Below are 17,616 nucleotides of genomic sequence, written 5' to 3'. Positions count from 1 at the left end.
GAGGAGAGGTGGGCGGTTCCGGGGAGGGAGCTGTGATTTCCGCGGGAACCGACGACCAATCGGATGGCCAAGTAGGGCGGAGCGGCTCCTCGCTTCCCCTTCCGCCGAGCGCGCTCGCTCATCCCATTGGACAGCGAGTCCGCCGCGTGGGTTCTGCGCCTGCGCGCGCTCCGGCGACGGCGCGGCCGGCCTCGCGTGGGGGCGGAGCTGGGATAGCAGCGCGCAGGCGCTTTGCGCGCCGGCGGACGTGGGAGGGATGCGGGGGACCGGAGGGCTCGCGGTTTGTTTGGGTTGTGGGCGGTGCGCGCACAGCCCGGGAAAAGCGGGAAATGGCGGCGCCGAGCGCAGGCCCCCGGTCCGCCCTCCCGCAAAAGGGGCTGATGACCGCTGATAGGGGGCGCAGGTGAGTGGGGAGGGTCCCAGGGGTCCGTAGTGGGACCCAGGGAGGGAGACGCGGGTTTCAGGCGTATGGCCCTGGCGCCCCTCCCCTCGGAGCCCCTGGAAGCCGCGGTGTCCAAGCTTCCAGCCAAGGGTGGGAGGCCGGCTGAGCCCCCGAGGGGAGCGCGGGCGGGCGAATCTCTTCTGGGCCTCGTCCCTCTCGAGCAAAGATTCCCCAGCCTCCATTCTTCCAATCCCGGAGGCTCTGAACCAGGCGAGCTCTTTCCAGTCCTGTCAAATCTCGGTTTCTCTTAAAAGATTCTTGATTCTTTCTTTTCCTCGGTTCCCTTTTGAGGAACTAAACTCTGTACTCATAAACACCGATGAGACCTGCAGATCTCGGAATTCTGCCTGATGTGCATTTGTTTCGGATTGAATATATCATGATCCGTATTGCGTTGGGTGTAATGACCAGATTTTCACAGCAGTCAACACAGATTTTGGGGTTTGGGTGTACTCTGAGACAAGGAAGTTCCCGAGGCTCCGAGTGTCTCAGCCTCTGCCCCAGTTAAATCGTATCATGGCAGACATCGCCCAGGATAACATATTTTAATGCCTCCCGGTCCAGACCCAGGTGATGAATTGAGGACTTTGGAACCAGAACCTGCAGAAGGACACAGAATCAAGACTTAAGAATCGTCTTTGTGTCCTTTCCTCCACCCGCTCCCCCCTTTCCCGATGTGTTCTAAAGTTCTAGGTGATTGTGGTTACTTTTGGAAAGTCCACCTTTGAGACTCCCCGTAGTATGGAATCCTGCAAGGAGCAGGTGTGTGTAGAATGGATACTGCTTCAGATTAAACCTAATAAGTTATTGATTGAAAATTCAAGTCTACAACTTAGAGTTAAGAACGGGGAGTCGATTAGTGAATTGTGTGGATGATACTGAGTAGGGAGAGGCTTTTTGAGGGGGCTTCCTAACGGAATGTCAACATTTAAGGGCAGGCCAAAGGTCCTGTGAAGGAAACGGGGACCTAGTAAGCAGAGAGGGAAACTGGAGAGAATGGTGTCATGGAAACCAAGGGAGGAGAAAGTTTTAAGGAGAAAATGCCACTGGTAAATTAAGGGAAAAAAGTCGAGTAAACCCACCCCACCATTGGTGTGTATCCTGAGGAAATACCCAGAATCCAGCTACGATGTTATTTTGCGATTGAACTATTAACACTTTTTTTTTTTTTTTGCGGTACGTGGGCCTCTCACTGTTGTGGCCTCTCCCGCTGCAGAGCACAGGCTCCGGACGCGCAGGCTCAGCAGCCATGGCTCACGGGCCCAGCCGCTCCGCGGCATGTGGGATCTTCCCAGACCGGGGCACGAACCTGTGTCCCCCGCCTCGGCAGGTGGACTCTCAACCACTGCGCCACCCGGGAAGCCCAACACTTATTTTTACCAGAGTTCATACGCGTTGTCATTGTTAACTGCTTTGGTATGTTCCAAGGTGATTCTTTTTGTTTTTGTTTTACTTAATTAATTTATTTATTTTTGGCTGCGTTGGGTCTTTGTTGCTATGCAGGCTTTCTCTAGTTGCGGCGAGCGGGGTCTACTCATCGTTGCGGTGCACGGGCTTCTCGCCATGGCTTCTCTTTGCGGAGCACGGGCTCTAGGCGTACGGGCTTCAGTGGTTGTGGCACATGGGCTCAGGAGTTGTGTCTCGCAGGCTCTAGAGCACGGGCTCAGTAGTTGTGGTGCAGGGACTTAGTTGCTCCGCGGCATGTGGGATCTTCCCAGACCGGGGCTCGAACCCGTGTCCCCTGCATTGGCAGGCGGATTCTTAACTACTGCGCCACCAGGGAAACCCCCGGAATGCATTTTAAAATAGGTTTTTTAAGTTATAATCTGAAGCTGGTACCATATTCCTTTCTCACTGCCATCAGGTCTTTACTGTTGTCATGTACTTGGAAACTGTGACTAAGCAGGCTGGCACACCCTGGATTTATATAAATTAGGCACATAGATGTTACACACTGGAAATGGGATTCTTTTATTTTCTTTATAACATCTTTATTGGAGTATAATTGCTTTACAATAGTGTGTTAGTTTCTGCTTTATAACAAAGTGAATCAGCTATACGTATACATATATCCCCATATCTCCTCCCTCTTGTGTCTCCCTCTCACCTGGACATGGGATTCTTTGAGTTCATCAACAGAAGCTGAACTCTTTCCAAACGCATAGCAAAACTAAGGAATCCTTGAAATGAAGACATCCCTCGTAAACTAAATTCCCAAAATAATTTCGCCTTTACATGCTTTAACTCTTTGAGTGATTTCAGGTTATGTTGATTGTTTTCATCATTGCCATTTATCTACTGTGACTTTCCGTCAGATTTTTTACTTAATTCGGTTCTTATAGGATCCTGGTCATTTCTAGTGTTATTTTGTCACAGGAACTTACCGTTTTAAAAACCATAGTTGTGGGGTTTTGGGGTTGTGCCCGTGTACCACAACTACTGAGCCTGTGCTCTAGAGCCCGCGAGCCACAACTAATGAAGCCCGCATGCCACAACTAATGAAGCCCCTAGAGCCCGTGCTCCACAACGAGAGAAGCCACCGCAATGAGAAGCCCGCGCACTGCAGCAAAGAGTAACCCCCGCTCACCGCAACTAGAGAAAGCCCGCACGCAGCAACGAAGACCCAACACAGCCAAAAATAAATAGATAAATAAAATAAATTTATATATATATATAAAAAGGATTATTTTAGACTCATATCACTGTCAGCAGCTTAGATAAGTAGTGTGAAATGTTTTCTGGAATACTCCTTAATGAAAATTGGTCGGTCAGATGGAGGAATGTTCCTTCTTGTGAGTATGTCTACTCGTGTGTGTATTATTTTTGTCACGATAGATATTTCCCCTCGTCAGACCATTCATCTCAGAAGATGGTCTCAGTTGAACATCCTCCATAAAGGATTGTATATCATTTCCTTATGATCAGTGTGTTACTGCTTAACACTTCTATGATTTTAAGCACATTCAATAAAATATGTCTCATTTTAGTTATCGTAAGTCCTGTTCTTTATATTTCTCCTACCCACACCTCTTCTGTTCCACTTCTCTGCCAGATCTTGTACTTGACAGCTTTTCTGTCTTTTATCTGTAGGATACTGGGAGTGTATGGCATGCATCCTGACCATCAGGAAGCTCTCAAAAAGAACCGAGTGGTGCTGGCCAAACAGCTGTTGCTGAGCGAACTGTTAGAACATCTCCTGGAGAAGGACATTATCACCTTGGAAATGAGGGAGCACATTCAGGTATCTGAAGGCAAAAGAGAAAAGCCAAGTGAATATATTAGCGGTAGGAAGAGGAACAGAGCATAGTAAAGTGTGAAAAAGATGTAGTGCTTTACTAAGGAAATGAAAATGCTCTTCTACCCTAGAGCATTTAACAGAAAAGCCATATAATTCAAGAATAGTGGGGGAAGGGCTTCCCACGTACATATTTTTCTGTAAAAGGAGTTCTTGAGATGGATGATGCTGTTACTAGGAAGCTCATCTGGAGAAACAGAATTACAGCTGGATAAGTAAATGTGATGTCATGTTTTATTCTTGTATTGTAGGCCAAGGTGTGCAGTTTCAGCCAGAATGTGGAGCTCCTCAACTTGCTGCCCAAGAGGGGCCCCCAGGCTTTTGATGCCTTCTGTGTGGCCCTGAGGGAGACCAAGCAGGGTCACCTGGAGGACCTGTTGCTCACAACCCTGGCTGGTCTTCAGCACATACCCCCACCGGTATGGAGCCCTAGACACGTGGTATGTTAGGAAGGGTTGGTTTGGTAGGAAGGGCATTTTTGAGGCTGGTGAAGTGGGGAACGGGACTAGATTTCTGTATTATTTGGGCTGGACCAGCTCCCTAAGGCCTGGTACGGGGGGTCCTGCTTTCTTACAGTTGCGCTGCGACTACCACTTGCGTCTCCCTTTCCCGGTGTGTGAGTCCTGCCCCCCCCGCAAGCAGCGCCGCCTGTCCCCAGGTGAGAACTGATGGCGTAAAATGGGTCCCGCAGATCGAGTTCCGCTTCCTTGACTGGCATCTGACTTTGCCCCAGTGTGAAACCTATTTTTGTTCATATTGGAACGGTTTCCTCAGTGAATTTGTTAGGGACCAGCAGGACAGTTCAGATGGGCTCTGGGTTGGGCCTGTTTTTCTTCTTCCGTCATAGATGGTTTTTTAATGGTGATCGGCCCTTGGAGCAACTTGTGCAGGTAGGAAGTTCCTGCACATAATTGGCCTATCTCCTCTGTAAAGCTTAGTTATTTTACGATGAGGAAAGACTACATCATGGGCCTCTACCCTGCTGATTGAGTATTCTAGTGATTAGAACAAGGGTTTTATCATATACCCCATTCAGTCATTTACTGAGTTGAGCACCTACTACTATACGCAGGCTAAGTGCAGAGGATCCAGTGGTGAACAAAAGCAAACAGGGTCTCTGCCCCCATAGAGCTTACAGACAAGGGACGTGAGCCAGACCAGTAATTACGAAAAGGATGCCTGAAGTTACAGTGAAGCACTAGGATTGCTGTGTAGGTTGTGTGCTAGCTTTTCTGCTCTCTATGCCGCAGATACAGTGGAACACTCCCTAGACCATGGAGATGGGCCTCCCAGCCTTCAGGTGAAGTCTTGCACTCCTGAGTTTTATCAAGCGCACTGCCAGCTGGTAAGTCTTGCAAAATGGCAAGAGGAAAAGCGTTGGGAAATGATACCCTTCCTGGGCATCTGAACTTAGTTTGTGTATATACATTTCTTTCCTGCCTTTATTAGTCAGAAAATAATTGCTGATTGTGTTTTGTGGGTATTTCTATACTTGACCTGGTGGGATTAAGAAGAAGAACGTGATGTCTGTGTTTTCTTGAAATGCCTCGTCTAGTGGGGGAGGCATAGTTTCTGTCCTCAAGAAGCTCACGGTCTAATCGGCCTCCCCTCCCCAGGCCTATAGGTTGCAGTCTCGGCCTCGTGGCCTGGCACTGGTGCTGAGCAACGTGCACTTCACTGGCGAGAAAGACTTGGAATTCCGCTCTGGAGGGGATGTGGACCACAGCACTCTAGTCACCCTCTTCAAGCTCTTGGGCTACAAAGTTCATGTTCTTCTTGACCAGACTGCACAGGTACCCGAGGCAGGACATGCTGACGTGTGCATTAGAGAACGGGACAACACTTGGGGGCCAGAAACGTCCATGCTCCTCTGCCTGCTGGGTTGTGCCTTACTAGAGTTATGTTCTCTCCCTACCTTTTACTTGCTGTGTTCTGCCGCCCATCTTGCAATCTAGTTTTTTTTTTTTAAAAAAAAAAAAAAAAAGAAAAGGGCTTCCCTGGTGGCGCAATGGTTGAGAATCCGCCTGCCAGTGCAGGGGACATCCCACATGCAGTGGAGCAACTGAGCCCATGCGCCACAGCTACTGAGCCTGTGCTCTAGAGCCCACGAGCCACAACTACTGAGCCCGCCTGCCACAACTACTGAAGCCTCTGTGCCTAGAGCCCATGCTCCGCAACAAGAGAAGCCACTGCAATGAGAAGCCCGCATACCGCAACGAAGAGTAGCCCCCACTCGCCGCAGCTAGAGAAACCCCATGCGCAGCAACGAAGACCCAACACAGCCAAAAAATAAATAATAAAAAGAAAACAAAAGAAAAGAGAGAAAGGATTCAGGCCAGCCAGCTGCCTGGGTGTTGACTTCTCAGGGTGGCTGTGCGCTCCCTGAGTAAGAATAGTCCAGGGTCGGGTTCTCACTTTTACATGCTCAGCAACTTGATTCCCAGTCCCTCAGGAGGTGAGATACTGATATGCACCCAACCAACTAAGAAAAGATATTTATAAGTCAGAGTTACACAGGACAGTGACTTCTTGGTTGACGTTGCTGCCTAGGAGTCCAGTTCTCAAGATTACGTTGGCAGATAAAATTCTTACAAATGAAAGTTTGCTAGAATTGTCCTTGTAAATACTGTTTTGTGGTCATTTCATGAATTAACCTATTCTTTTTTTTTCTTTGGGCTGTGTTGGGTCTTTGTTGCTGCGCGCGGGCTTTCTCTAGTTGCAGCGAGCGGGAGCTACTCTTCGTTGCGGTGCGTGGGCTTCTCATTGCGGTGGCTTCTCTTGCTGCAGAGCACGGGCTCTAGGTGCGCAGGATTCGGTAGTTGTGGCTCACGGGCTTAGTTGCTCCACGGCACGTGGGGTCTTCCCAGACCAGGGCTCAAACCCATGTCCCCTGCATTGGCAGGCGGATTCTTAACCACTACGCCACCAGGGAAGTCCCTAACATAACCTATTCTTATCAGTTTTGTGGCCACAAGACAGATCTTAGCGTAGATTACTTCTGAGCTAGGTTCCTGCAGGTCCTAAGCATTCTTGTTAGGATTTAGTCCCCTTCAGCCTCAGTTACCGGGCTGTACCACTGACTTTGTTACCTTTAGGTAGTTCTGTTTTGAAATTGAAAATAGTCCATTGGTAAATTAATACTAATTCTTTATTTTGATTCAGAATAATAGTGCTTTCCTAAACTTGCCTTTGGGAATATCCATGGTAAAATTAAGGTTTCTAGAAGATTCTCTTTGGTCTGTTGAGGTAGGGTGGTCAGCATTGTCTGTGGTCTTCATTTCTATTTCTCAGCTGTCTTGCTTCTGTGAGAATAATTGTGTATTTGCTAAATTTGGGGTAAGGCCAGATTCATTGGTAGGGACCTGAATGTTGTTCTTTACATGCTATTACCAGCTTCCCAATAATAGCTCAGGCAAAGAAGTAAACCCACCCTTGCTTCAAAGCCATGGCTGGAACAGCTCCTTTCTACATCAAGTATTCACGTAGGTTATATGCTTTCCTGAGAGATCTGCTGGGCATGAAGGGAATAAAGGTGGGACAACAGCTGTAATTCTTACAGAGGGAATCCTATTAGAAGGTCACTTAACAAAATGAATGCGATTTACATTTCTTTACAGCTTTTGGTCTAGTCATTTTTTTTACTAGGAATTTATTATGTCACGGTTTTCCAAATTTTATGCAGTTGATAAGGGATTTTATGTGCTTGATAGTTAAAGATACATCACTAAGCACCGGGTCAACTGTGTACTACTGATTCTTATCTTAGAGACAGTAGCTTTGATGGGCCTACGGGCCCACTTCACAAATGCCATTCCCTGATGCAGATTCCAGGACCTGTTGGATTCTGATTCTCTGGTTACGTTGTTCTATAACTTGAATCGCAGTGGCGTTCAATTTTGAGCACCTTATAACAGGGGGCAACTATGTTAGCTGCCAGAGATTTTTTTTAATGTGGACCTTGAGTTCAAGGGACCTCATTTAGATGAGGGAGTCTTGACATCAGTTTAAAAAAAAAAAAAGAGGCACATCCCCTTAAAGGACAACAAAAGACTAGAGACAGTGTCTTCTACAGTAGTTAAGAGGAAGAAACCATCACCTGGGTAGATGTGGTCAGAAGGATAAGTGGAGGATGTGAGACTTAAGCTGCCCGCGAAGGATGGAAGCTACTGAGGCAAGAGAGGAGGAGTGAAGGGGTCCTACACAAGGAGAGCAGCATACAGATTAGAAATGTGTGTGTTAGGGACCTTGTGGGTGAACCAAATGTCTAGGGCACAGGAGTTCCAACAACAAGATTGGGGAAAAAGGGACCAGAATGCACAGGGCCTTGAATGTCTTCCCAAAGGAATTGGACTTCCTTGTGTTGACATTAGCACATCGTTAGTGGTTTTTGAATAGAAAGGTGACGCATTCACAGTGATGATTCAGGAAGATTAATATGACAGTAATGAATGAGGTAGAGACCAGTGGCAGGGAATACAGTTTGGAGTTAATATCATAATGCCAATATGAGATGGTGGGGGCCTGGACGGGATAGTGGACCAAAAGGAAAAGAATATATGTGAAAAATAGTATAATGGCATGATTGTACTGTCAGTGCTTTGTGATTAAATAACTACCTATGGAAGAAGATGGAGAACGTAAGGAATTGAGGGCCTCAGAGGAAGTCAGGGCCAAAGATGTAAATTTGGGAACTACTTGTGTAGGAAAAAGACTTCAAGTAATGAGAGATCATGATCCTTGAGAAAAAGCAAAAGGGCTAGGACTGAACCTTCGGGATATCACCCTCCATGTACGCTAGTCCTCAGCTCTGGAGATTCAGAAGCAGGAGGAGGACATTGCAGGACCAATTTCTGACAGTGGCCAATCGAACTTTCAGATGCAGTTAAAACCAGGTAGCGACAGTGGGTGTGATAATTTGGTGCGCTAGGCATCTGTACAGGATACTATCTTTCTGATAGAACATCTCAAGGGGCTCAATTCTTTTTTTTTTTTTAAACTTTTTGGCCATGCCACAAGGCATGCAGGATCTTAGTTCCCCGACCAGGGATTGAACCTGTGCTCCCTGCAGTGGAAGCGTTGAGTCTTAACCACTGGACCTCAGGGAAAGTCCCTCAAGTCTTTTATATAATTATTTGGTGAGCAAAGAGAAAGAACCAAGAAAATTTAGATCCTCTTTTTCTCCCCATATTATTCCTTTTTGCTTTAGAGATAATTCCATTGAAAAATTGGAGACAGTGTAGTCTCAGAGAACCATTTCGCCTGACAGTGCTGGAGAGCACGCTATTATCCTCACCGCTCATGTAGGTGTTCAGTGCTTCTGTTCATCATCAGAGTCTTTTCTTCTTGCACTACCTCATGAGTTTTACTAGTTCTAGAATTACAGTTTATTGTATATTAGGAAATGAGATACACTTTAAAGTGGCAGGTTTCCTTTCACCATGTCGTGGTATTGGTTTGTAACTTGCATTTGGTCACAGACGGATTTGAGGGTATAGGGGCAAGCTGTGGGTCATCTCTGGAAAATACAGCTGCCAGTAAAATTTGGGGTATCATTTCAGGGAGTTCACAGGTTATTCTTTTCTTCTGTGTCCCCCAGCCAAAAACACTTGGAAGTGTTAAGAGCCCTGCTATTTATAGAAGTTCTGTAATTTTATCAGAAATAGATCTAGAGATCCTATTTTAAGCTACGCTACTTTCGGAAAAATTTCCCCAAATGACTAACCCCCATTGATTGAATGGTTTCATCTTATTAAATTCAGTTACAAAGCCCATGTGTTCTTAACTTCGGGCTTTGTTGTCTTCTATTTACTGACCTAGTAATCTCACTTAAGTGCAAAATGCTCCTGAGTGCCTAACCTGTATATTCCCTCCTTGGAGCAAAATGAACTTCACCTATTACATGTTAAATTCTGTTACAGTCAACTCCAGAGGGGCAGTAGGCTCTTGAGATGATATATTCTTAAAATGAATGAATTTTGGATATCTTTTATTACCTTAAGATCGCCAGTATTATGGTTGGGTTCTGTTTGCTCAGAAAATACACATGCTCTTTCAGCACAGCCAGTTTCTCCATTCCCAGTGAAACTGCAGACTTTCAAGTCTCTTATTAAGTCTCAATTATGTGCAAACAGAACTATTCCAAACAGATAAGCAGTTCTCAAACGTTAGCACATCAGAATTACCTGGAGGGCTTGTGAAAACAGTTTGCTGGGGGCCAAGACTCTGCAGTTCTTACAGGTTCCCCTGTGACGCTGATGCTGCTGTTTTAGGGGCCGCACTTGGAGAACCACCGCAATGTATTACACAAGTGTGTGTTTTACTGGGGGCTGTGTATGGACTGTTAGATATATGTGTACTGTAACTGTTCTGCCTAGATAGCATATTCTTCATTATATTTTGATCAAGTTCATAGTAAAATGAGCCTGTTTTCTCTCTGCTCATCTCAGAGACAATCCAGACATCTAGAGTTGTAGAGGGAGACATAGGTTTAAAAGTTGGTATCATATTATTGTACTGTTAGGTATAATGCTTCAGTTAGAGTGTTATTCATATATGTCAGTCTAGTGCAAGATCAAAAAGATTCTTAAGTTAGACTACACGGTTTCTTTGAAAAAATAATATTGTTACCCTTCATTAGACAAGTACATTGCAATGGCAGATCTTTGCAGTATGTGCCAGACACAGTGATAAGTCCTTTCTGTGCCATATCTCATTTAATCTGTACAAACTTGGAGGAAATGTACGCTTAATTGTCTTACAAAATGGGTACTAGAGCTTTGAGGGGCTAAATAACTTGTTCTAATTTATGAACCTAGGGATCCAGCTGAGGTCTCTCTGATCCCTTGGCCCATATATGTAGTCATGACCCTGTACAGAATCCTCCATAGAGTGTGTTCTTCCATGGACAAAGCGTTTTATACAGACATCATCACTGTCTCCGGGAACTTAAATTCTCGGACAGACAACAGCAAAGGAGTACTGCTGTTCTCTACTCTCACGATCCTGTGAGCCCTCTGTCACACAGCAGTTCTTGAAGCTGTTACGGTTTACCCGGCGGTCCCCCTTGTGCCATTTATATACAAGGGCATATGCTCTGAAGAAGGATCGGGTTGATGATTGGAGAATGGATAAAGTTAGCCAGCTCCTTCATTAATAACTTGCCTTAATCCAGGAGTTCTTAACATACCTCAGTGAGCCTGTGAATTGTAAAATTATATTCAGAATTTCGTCGGAAGTCATGCAGTTTTGTGGTGCATCTCTGACTTCACTTACCATCGACCACAGGAATGTAGGGAACACGCTGTACCTTCTAATAGCTTAGGGTTTCAGACACTGAAGAAAAGCTTACATTGGTGCTGACTAGTGAACAACGCTGAAAGCTGTCTTTCTTCTAGGAAATGCAAGAGAAGCTCCGGGATTTTGCCCAGCTACCCGCTCACCGTGTCATGGACTCCTGCATAGTGGCGCTCCTCTCCCACGGCATGGAGGGCGGTGTCTATGGCGTGGACGGCACGCTGCTTCAGGTGCGTGCCGTCCCGTGGCCGCAGCTCTGCAAGCTGGGCCGCTTCACCTCCCGCCTGCCCCTCTCTCCAGTGACGGCTGCTGTTGCGTGTAGGACTCAGGAGGTCCCACTGACCACCAACCTCCCTTCTCCCTTGTTTGTTTCTGGCAGCTACAAGAGGTTTTCCGGCTGTTTGACAATGCCAACTGCCCGAGCCTACAGAACAAACCGAAAATGTTCTTCATCCAGGCCTGCCGTGGAGGTGAGTGCCCTGGCAGACCAGCACCTGGGTGTGGCTCCTGGGCAGCCTCCCACCAGCTCTCACTTTCCTGTTTGCTCCTCTCAGGTGCTATCGGATCCCTTGGGCACCTCCTTCTGTTCACTGCTGCCACCGCCTCTCTTGCTCTGTAAGTGTCTCCCAATGCATGGGGTGTGCTGGGACTTGGGCAGCCCCTGGCTCTCAGGTTGGTCAGCCCTGTGCACCTGCCACATCCTGTCCTGCCAGACGCTCTCTGCCAGTGTCTTCGCCTTCTTTCCTGAGGACGCTTCCTTCTTTCTGTGCTTATTAACGCTGATGCGCTTTTTTGGTTACTTATTCCAGTTAAGGATTTTCCGGCTGTCTCTGCTTCCTAGCCCTCTCACTTTATGCTCTTCCTCTTTTTTTTCTCCACCTCTCCTCCCCCTTTCCACCTTCTCCTTTTACTTCTCGTCTCAGCTACACTGCGTTCTCGTCTCCTCCCTTCTCTGTGTCACTCACGTGTCACACAGGAAAGCAGCGCAGAAGCCCCGTGTCAGCCTCTGGCTCGTGCTCTTCCGTGAGCTGCTGCCGCCCCTCTTCTTTCTTGCACGCAGTCTCTTTTACCCCTTGAAGAGCCAGGACTCCCCGACTAGGCTCAGAAGACATGGAGGCCTGCCTCTCATCTTGGAGGAAAACAGTAATAACTAAAAGCTCTAAATGTGGAGTCCAATTCTGCCTCTACCACTGACTAGTTATGTCAGGTTAGAGAAGTTGCTCGATGTCCCTGCACCTGAGTTTCCTCAGTATAAAATGTAGATAATCATCAGACCTACTTCATAAGGTCAGGCTGTTGTGATGCTTAAGTGAAATGGTTCGTATGAAGGACTTACTTAGCACAGTACCTGGCCCATAGGAGATCCGCGGAAAGTACCTGCTCTGACTGTTAGGACATGATCCGTGCCCCTAAGGGGCTTGTAGTTTGATTTAAAGGTCACTTTGTCCAAGCATTCAAATAATACATTTTTTACATGGGTGTGGAGTAACAGATAGATCCTTTCAGGGAAAAGGGGGGAATGCAGTGACAAGCATACCAAGATTAAAAAGATATCCCCTTCCCCCCGCTAAAGAAAAGGTGTGCTGAGCCAGAAGTATGCCCGAATCTAATTTAAAAACCGCATCTGCATCAGTCGTATGTAATGGGATGCGGCTGACCACGTGATCATAGACCTTTAGCTACAGCTTAGATTTTGGACTTCGGACTTTGACAGATAATAGTACAGAGCTATTGGGAGCTTAAGTAAGAAATAATGCGATAAATTTTTTTTCAGGACGATTACCATGGCAGGGAAAAGTGCTAAGAAAACAGTATGTGCAGGCAAGAGCTTACTTTTTTATGCACCTGCTGTATCCCCAGTCTCAGAGCACTACCTGATAAGTAGTAGCACTTCATAAATATTGAATGAATGGATGGAAATTAACCTGCCTAAAAAGCGTAGCAATAATATAAAAAACATATATGGGGATACTGTGAAAAAAAACATTGATTGATTAACAGATCTGAGACACAAAGACAAGGGAGGAGGCTCCTTTCTCTTGAGGGACACATTCAGCTTGGCCTATTTCCCTTAGGAGGTGTCACTAGCAAAGTAAAAGGAAATAAACATGTTCATGATCATTTTCTCCTCCTGTGTTCAGAGATTATATACAAATAATAGACCTGGATAGGGAAGAATTGCGCTCTTCTGGGCTAACGTGAATCTTCTCTCTACAATTAAATCCTTCAAGGCATGACCAGTAGCCAGCTCTTCCTTTGAAAGCCTGAGCTCAACTGTCTTCCACTCTATTCAGTTAACATAATTGATGCCTGTTAGAAGGACCACCCCACCCCGGATGACTGGCTCCTAAACTGGAGTGTAAGCTCCAGAACAGCAGGGACTTTTCACTATTTCCCTAGGGCCTCAAACAAAAACAGTGCCTGGCATATGGAAGTTGCTCAGTAAATTTTTATTGGATCAGTGAACCTTGGTCATTTTCTGCACAGACCTTCAAGCCTCACTCCCATTTCAGGCTGTCTTGGGGGTCCTATGGAGAGGGAGGTGTAAGAAAGCATACTTACTCCTTCAGCTTCGGCGTGACAGCCGTGTGTCCTGTGTCTCTCCTATGACCCCCACGACAACAGCATCAGAAAGAGAACATGTCTTGGGGTAGATAAGGCCTAGGTCAGGAGGTTGGACATGTGCTCAGGGTATGTTGAGAATCTACTGCTAATATTGAATAATAGTGTTCTTTTTACATTGTGTAGGAGAAAATAGTCAAATTATCCCAATTTTAAGTTTCTTTAAATTTCTCAAATTTTGCACGCCAGCTACAACTTGGCTTATGAAATTAATAAACAATAAATGATTTAAAAATACCCAGAACACCCTGAAAACAGCTGATCATGCTTAGTTTTATAATTTGTTTATTGATAGATTTGAGGTTGTAGTTTTCATATGGCATAAATGTAGTAATCATATTTTTGGTTTCTTTTTTTTTTACATAATAAAACGAAATATATCAATATTTTATTGTGTATTGCAATAAGGAGCACTTTGACTTCCAGGAATATTGACAATTGAACAAGTGAATCATGGACACAGATGGCTTTTCATTCTGTTTACAAGGAGTATTTGGTTCAGCACTTGCCCTGTCTCACACAGCGTGGACAGAGCTCGGACTGTGTGTATGTGCGTGTGCTTGGGCGCGGTGTCTGGCCTGTCATGGGCACCCTCTGTGTGATCGGTGTACTCTGGCGGAGGAATGGGAGTAATGGTGTTCGTTTGTTTGTTTGTTTGTTTTTTAATTCATCAGCCACAGGTTGGAGGCAACAGCTGGAAATGGTTCTTCCCAGTCAAGGTTGCAGGGAACTCGGGCTTGCCTGTGACAGGCCCAAGAGAGGAAATAACATCTCTGTCCACTCTGTCTGCCTTTGTACAGATGAGACGGATCGTGGGGTCGACCAGCAAGACGGGAAGAACCATGAGCGATCCCCCGAGTGCGAGGAGAGCGATGCCAGTAAAGAGGAGGGGCTGAAGATGCGACTGCCCACTCGCTCGGACATGATTTGTGGCTACGCCTGCCTCAGAGGTATCGTGAGTTCCAAAGGAGAGATCCCAAAGGTGGTGTCTCTCTCTGACTGCGGAGGGAGCGGGTGTCGGCGAGGTCCGTCCAGCTGTGTGAGGGTGCCCGGGACCTTCCCTGTGTGCTCACTGCTGTCCTGGTTGCAGGGACCGCTGCCATGCGCAACACCAAGCGGGGCTCCTGGTACGTGGAGGCCCTCACTCAGGTGTTCTGTGAGAGGGCCTGTGACAAGCATGTGGCCGACATGCTCGTGGAGGTAAGTCGGCTCAGTGGTGCCAGGAACCTACCTTCCTCCGCCCTTGCCCTGTTTTTCACAGTCTCCCTACCCTTCCTCTTCTGGGATCATGGAAACACCTGACTCTCAAACCATGGGCCCTGGGTTTCTGCCTTTGCAGGTGAACGCGCTCATCAAGGAGCGTGAAGGCTACGCCCCGGGCACGGAGTTCCACCGATGCAAGGAGATGTCCGAGTACTGTAGCACTCTGTGCCGCCACCTCTATCTTTTCCCGGGACACCCTCCCACGTGATGCCACCTCCCATCACCTGGGCCACATGGAGGCCGCTGGACCACGGGAGGTGTGATAGAGCCTTCTGTCTCCAGGACGCATGGTTTCTGTCCCTCCCCCTCAGGGATTGGGAATATCCCAGGCTCATTTCACACGCCCATCGTCTCCATCTTTGACCTCGGACTACAGGCCGGCTACTCCCATGGGAGGCTTTCTCCCTGTGGAACCAGCTCCGGCTGGACTTGTTGCCTGGAGCGTTTGACCTCAGTTGAGGGACCTGGCAAGTGATGTTACGAACATAGTGTCTCGATGGGTGGGGAGAGGGCATGTGGGTTTCCTCCATGTTCGTGTTCAGTTTCTGCCCCCAGGGCTCTTGTAGGAAGCGTTTGGTGATTGCTTTTATTACTTTAGTTGAGATGTCTCAGAGGTCATCTCCCATCTTTTCTGTCACATCCCAGCCCCATTTGTCTCAGAGTGAGTTTGGAAGGTGTCCTGGTTTAACATAGACCTTTTTCATTTGGTTTCAAAAGGCCAAGCAGGACAGGAGTCACTCTCTGCTGCTGTGGGTGGGCCCGTACCTGTGCATTCATTCCCTTCGGTTCCAGAATGTTACCCCCCGGAAGGACTGTCTTCTCAACTCCACTCTTGGCTCCTTGGGGCTCAGGGAATCCAGCGTTCAGCAGAGGTTAGGGTTTGGATGCCTTGTATCTGTTGCCTGTTGATCTTTGCCCACGGAAGTTTCAAAGATCTTTTAATTGGTTGTCCTTTCTCCGAGCTTTGTACCTGAAATGAGCCCTGCAGGGAGTGTCAGCAGAGGCAGATAAGAGTGGTACGCTTGTTCATACTCTGTAATCTGTCACCTTATCCTCGTTTTTCTTCCTATGAAGTGTCCCCTCTATAAAAGCTTCCTAGTTATCTCCCTGCTTCCTGTTTCTCCCCTCTTCACCTTCGTCTCATCCTGTTTACTGCTGCCACCAGCTCTGTCTAAAATACTGCTTAATTGGATCATTTGGCTGCTCAAGGATGTGATGTAGTACCTTGTTCCCTCTTTCTGCTTCAGTATTAAATCCCTTCTTGATTTTATGTGGCCAATTTCCCCTTCCTGTTATGACTTTCCATTTCAGGGAGACCACTGCTGTATATGTTATTTGTTCACCCTAGAAGCCATCTTTATCTGTGCTTTTATGAAACTTCCCTATTCTTTTTTTTTTTTTTTGCGGTATGTGAGCCTCTCACTGCTGTGGCCTCTCCCGTTGTGGAGCACAGGCTCCGGACGCGCAGGCTCAGCAGCCATGGCTCACGGGCCCAGCCGCTCCGCGGCATGTGGGATCTTCCCGGACTGGGGCACGAACCCGTGTCCCTCGCATCGGCAGGCGGACTCTCAACCACTGCGCCACCAGGGAAGCCCATTGGTTTGGGTTTTTAAGTATAAATCTGATGCTGTTACTCCCCTGCTTGGAATCCTCTGGTTTCCTATCACACCTCAAATAAAATCCAGACTCTTTACCTTGGCCTGCAGGGCCTCACTAAGTGCTGATTTCCCCATAACCCACTGCTGTCCTCAGTTTCTCAGACATTCTGAGGCCTTTCCTGCCCAAGGCCATCAGACACTCCTGGGTCCACTGAGTCCACTCTTGTCTCTGGTGGCTTCTTTCTTTATCCTTCAAGTCTGAGCTTAAATGCCACCTTGTTGTGGAGGCCTTCCCAGGCCATTCTGTCTCTAAGAATCATGTTTCTTTATTACTGTGTCCTGTTTAATCCCCCTTATTGCACTTATCACAGTGCGTAATCATCAATTAGCGTGCTTCACTTGTTCATTCCCGTCTCCACTTTAAGCTCCATGAGAGCAGAAACCTTGTCTCTTTTGTTCACTAACATGTACCCAGTGCCTGACATGTCTTGGATCTTCAATAAATGTTTGCGGAAGGAAGGAAGCGACCCTAGCTAGACTCCTACTTTTTGACAAAATTTCCCTTTTGGCAAAATACCCAGTTTAGTACTTGTACTCTGTATTTCCCCACATGTTTTGTTTCCTCCACTCGTATTATTAGCTCCTGAAGACAGAAGTCGCACGTAGGACAACCTTTTCCACACCTCGTGTGGTTCCGGGCACACTGCTCAGCCTCTCGTGGTTCAGGTGCTCGGTGAATACTTGTTCTGCAGGGCGTCGGAGACTTGTTGCCAAGTGCTGCCCTGGGCTCGGTATCGTATGGAAGTGTTTGGGTGACAGAACCTTTCCTCTTCCCACTGCCAGGATTTTGTATTGCCATCTGGTGCCAAATAAACGCTCATGTTTATTACCGATGTGTGCCTGACGTCTCTGTAGCTGTGGATAATCTGTGTCTAAAGCCCACTTACTTCCATTGCCTTAGCTTACAGCGTTCCTCACCACCTCACAAGGCATACCCAGAGCCGAACACCTCTTGTTTTGCTGCCAGATCTTTTTTATTTTTATTTTTTTGCTGTACACGGGCCTCTCACTGTTGTGGCCTCTCCCGTTGCAGAGCACAGGCT

At 47.1% G+C, this 17,616-nt stretch overlaps 1 protein-coding gene across 2 annotated transcripts; it reads left to right on the top strand.

Moving 5' to 3' along the window:
- Positions 1-254: 254 nt before the first annotated feature.
- CASP2 (caspase 2) lies at positions 255-17,382 on the top strand. Of its 2 annotated transcripts, none has more exons than XM_082661767.1 (11): positions 255-403; positions 3,533-3,683; positions 3,989-4,156; positions 4,314-4,395; positions 4,988-5,082; positions 5,354-5,530; positions 11,132-11,260; positions 11,410-11,500; positions 14,453-14,602; positions 14,743-14,852; positions 14,992-17,382. In XM_082661767.1, the coding sequence occupies exons 1-11, from the start codon at positions 330-332 to the stop codon at positions 15,121-15,123; spliced, it is 1,359 nt and encodes a 452-aa protein (XP_082517893.1). In that variant the 5' UTR covers positions 255-329; the 3' UTR covers positions 15,124-17,382. The 2 variants fall into 2 exon arrangements, with proteins under 2 accessions (XP_082517893.1, XP_082517894.1); XM_082661768.1 differs by having other exon boundaries at positions 3,989-4,177.
- Positions 17,383-17,616: the final 234 nt, after the last annotated feature.

The sequence above is a fragment of the Grampus griseus genome (genome assembly GCF_964374135.1).
Source record: "Grampus griseus genome assembly, chromosome: 9".
NCBI classification, from domain to species: domain Eukaryota; kingdom Metazoa; phylum Chordata; class Mammalia; order Artiodactyla; family Delphinidae; genus Grampus; species Grampus griseus.
The sequence above is the reverse complement of the archived record's forward strand: the minus strand, read 5'-3'. Positions and strand labels throughout refer to the sequence as shown.

What these genes read in the sequence shown, in the direction of transcription:
- CASP2 (XM_082661768.1), top strand. Translation starts at nt 330, where the DNA reads ATGGCGGCGCCGAGCGCAGGCCCCCGGTCCGCCCTCCCGCAAAAGGGG. An exon ending in TTCTTGACCAGACTGCACAG is followed by an intron (nt 5,531 to 11,131) that starts GTACCCGAGGCA and finishes TCTTTCTTCTAG; the next exon opens with GAAATGCAAGAGAAGCTCCG. An exon ending in CATCCAGGCCTGCCGTGGAG is followed by an intron (nt 11,501 to 14,452) that starts GTGAGTGCCCTG and finishes GCCTTTGTACAG; the next exon opens with ATGAGACGGATCGTGGGGTC.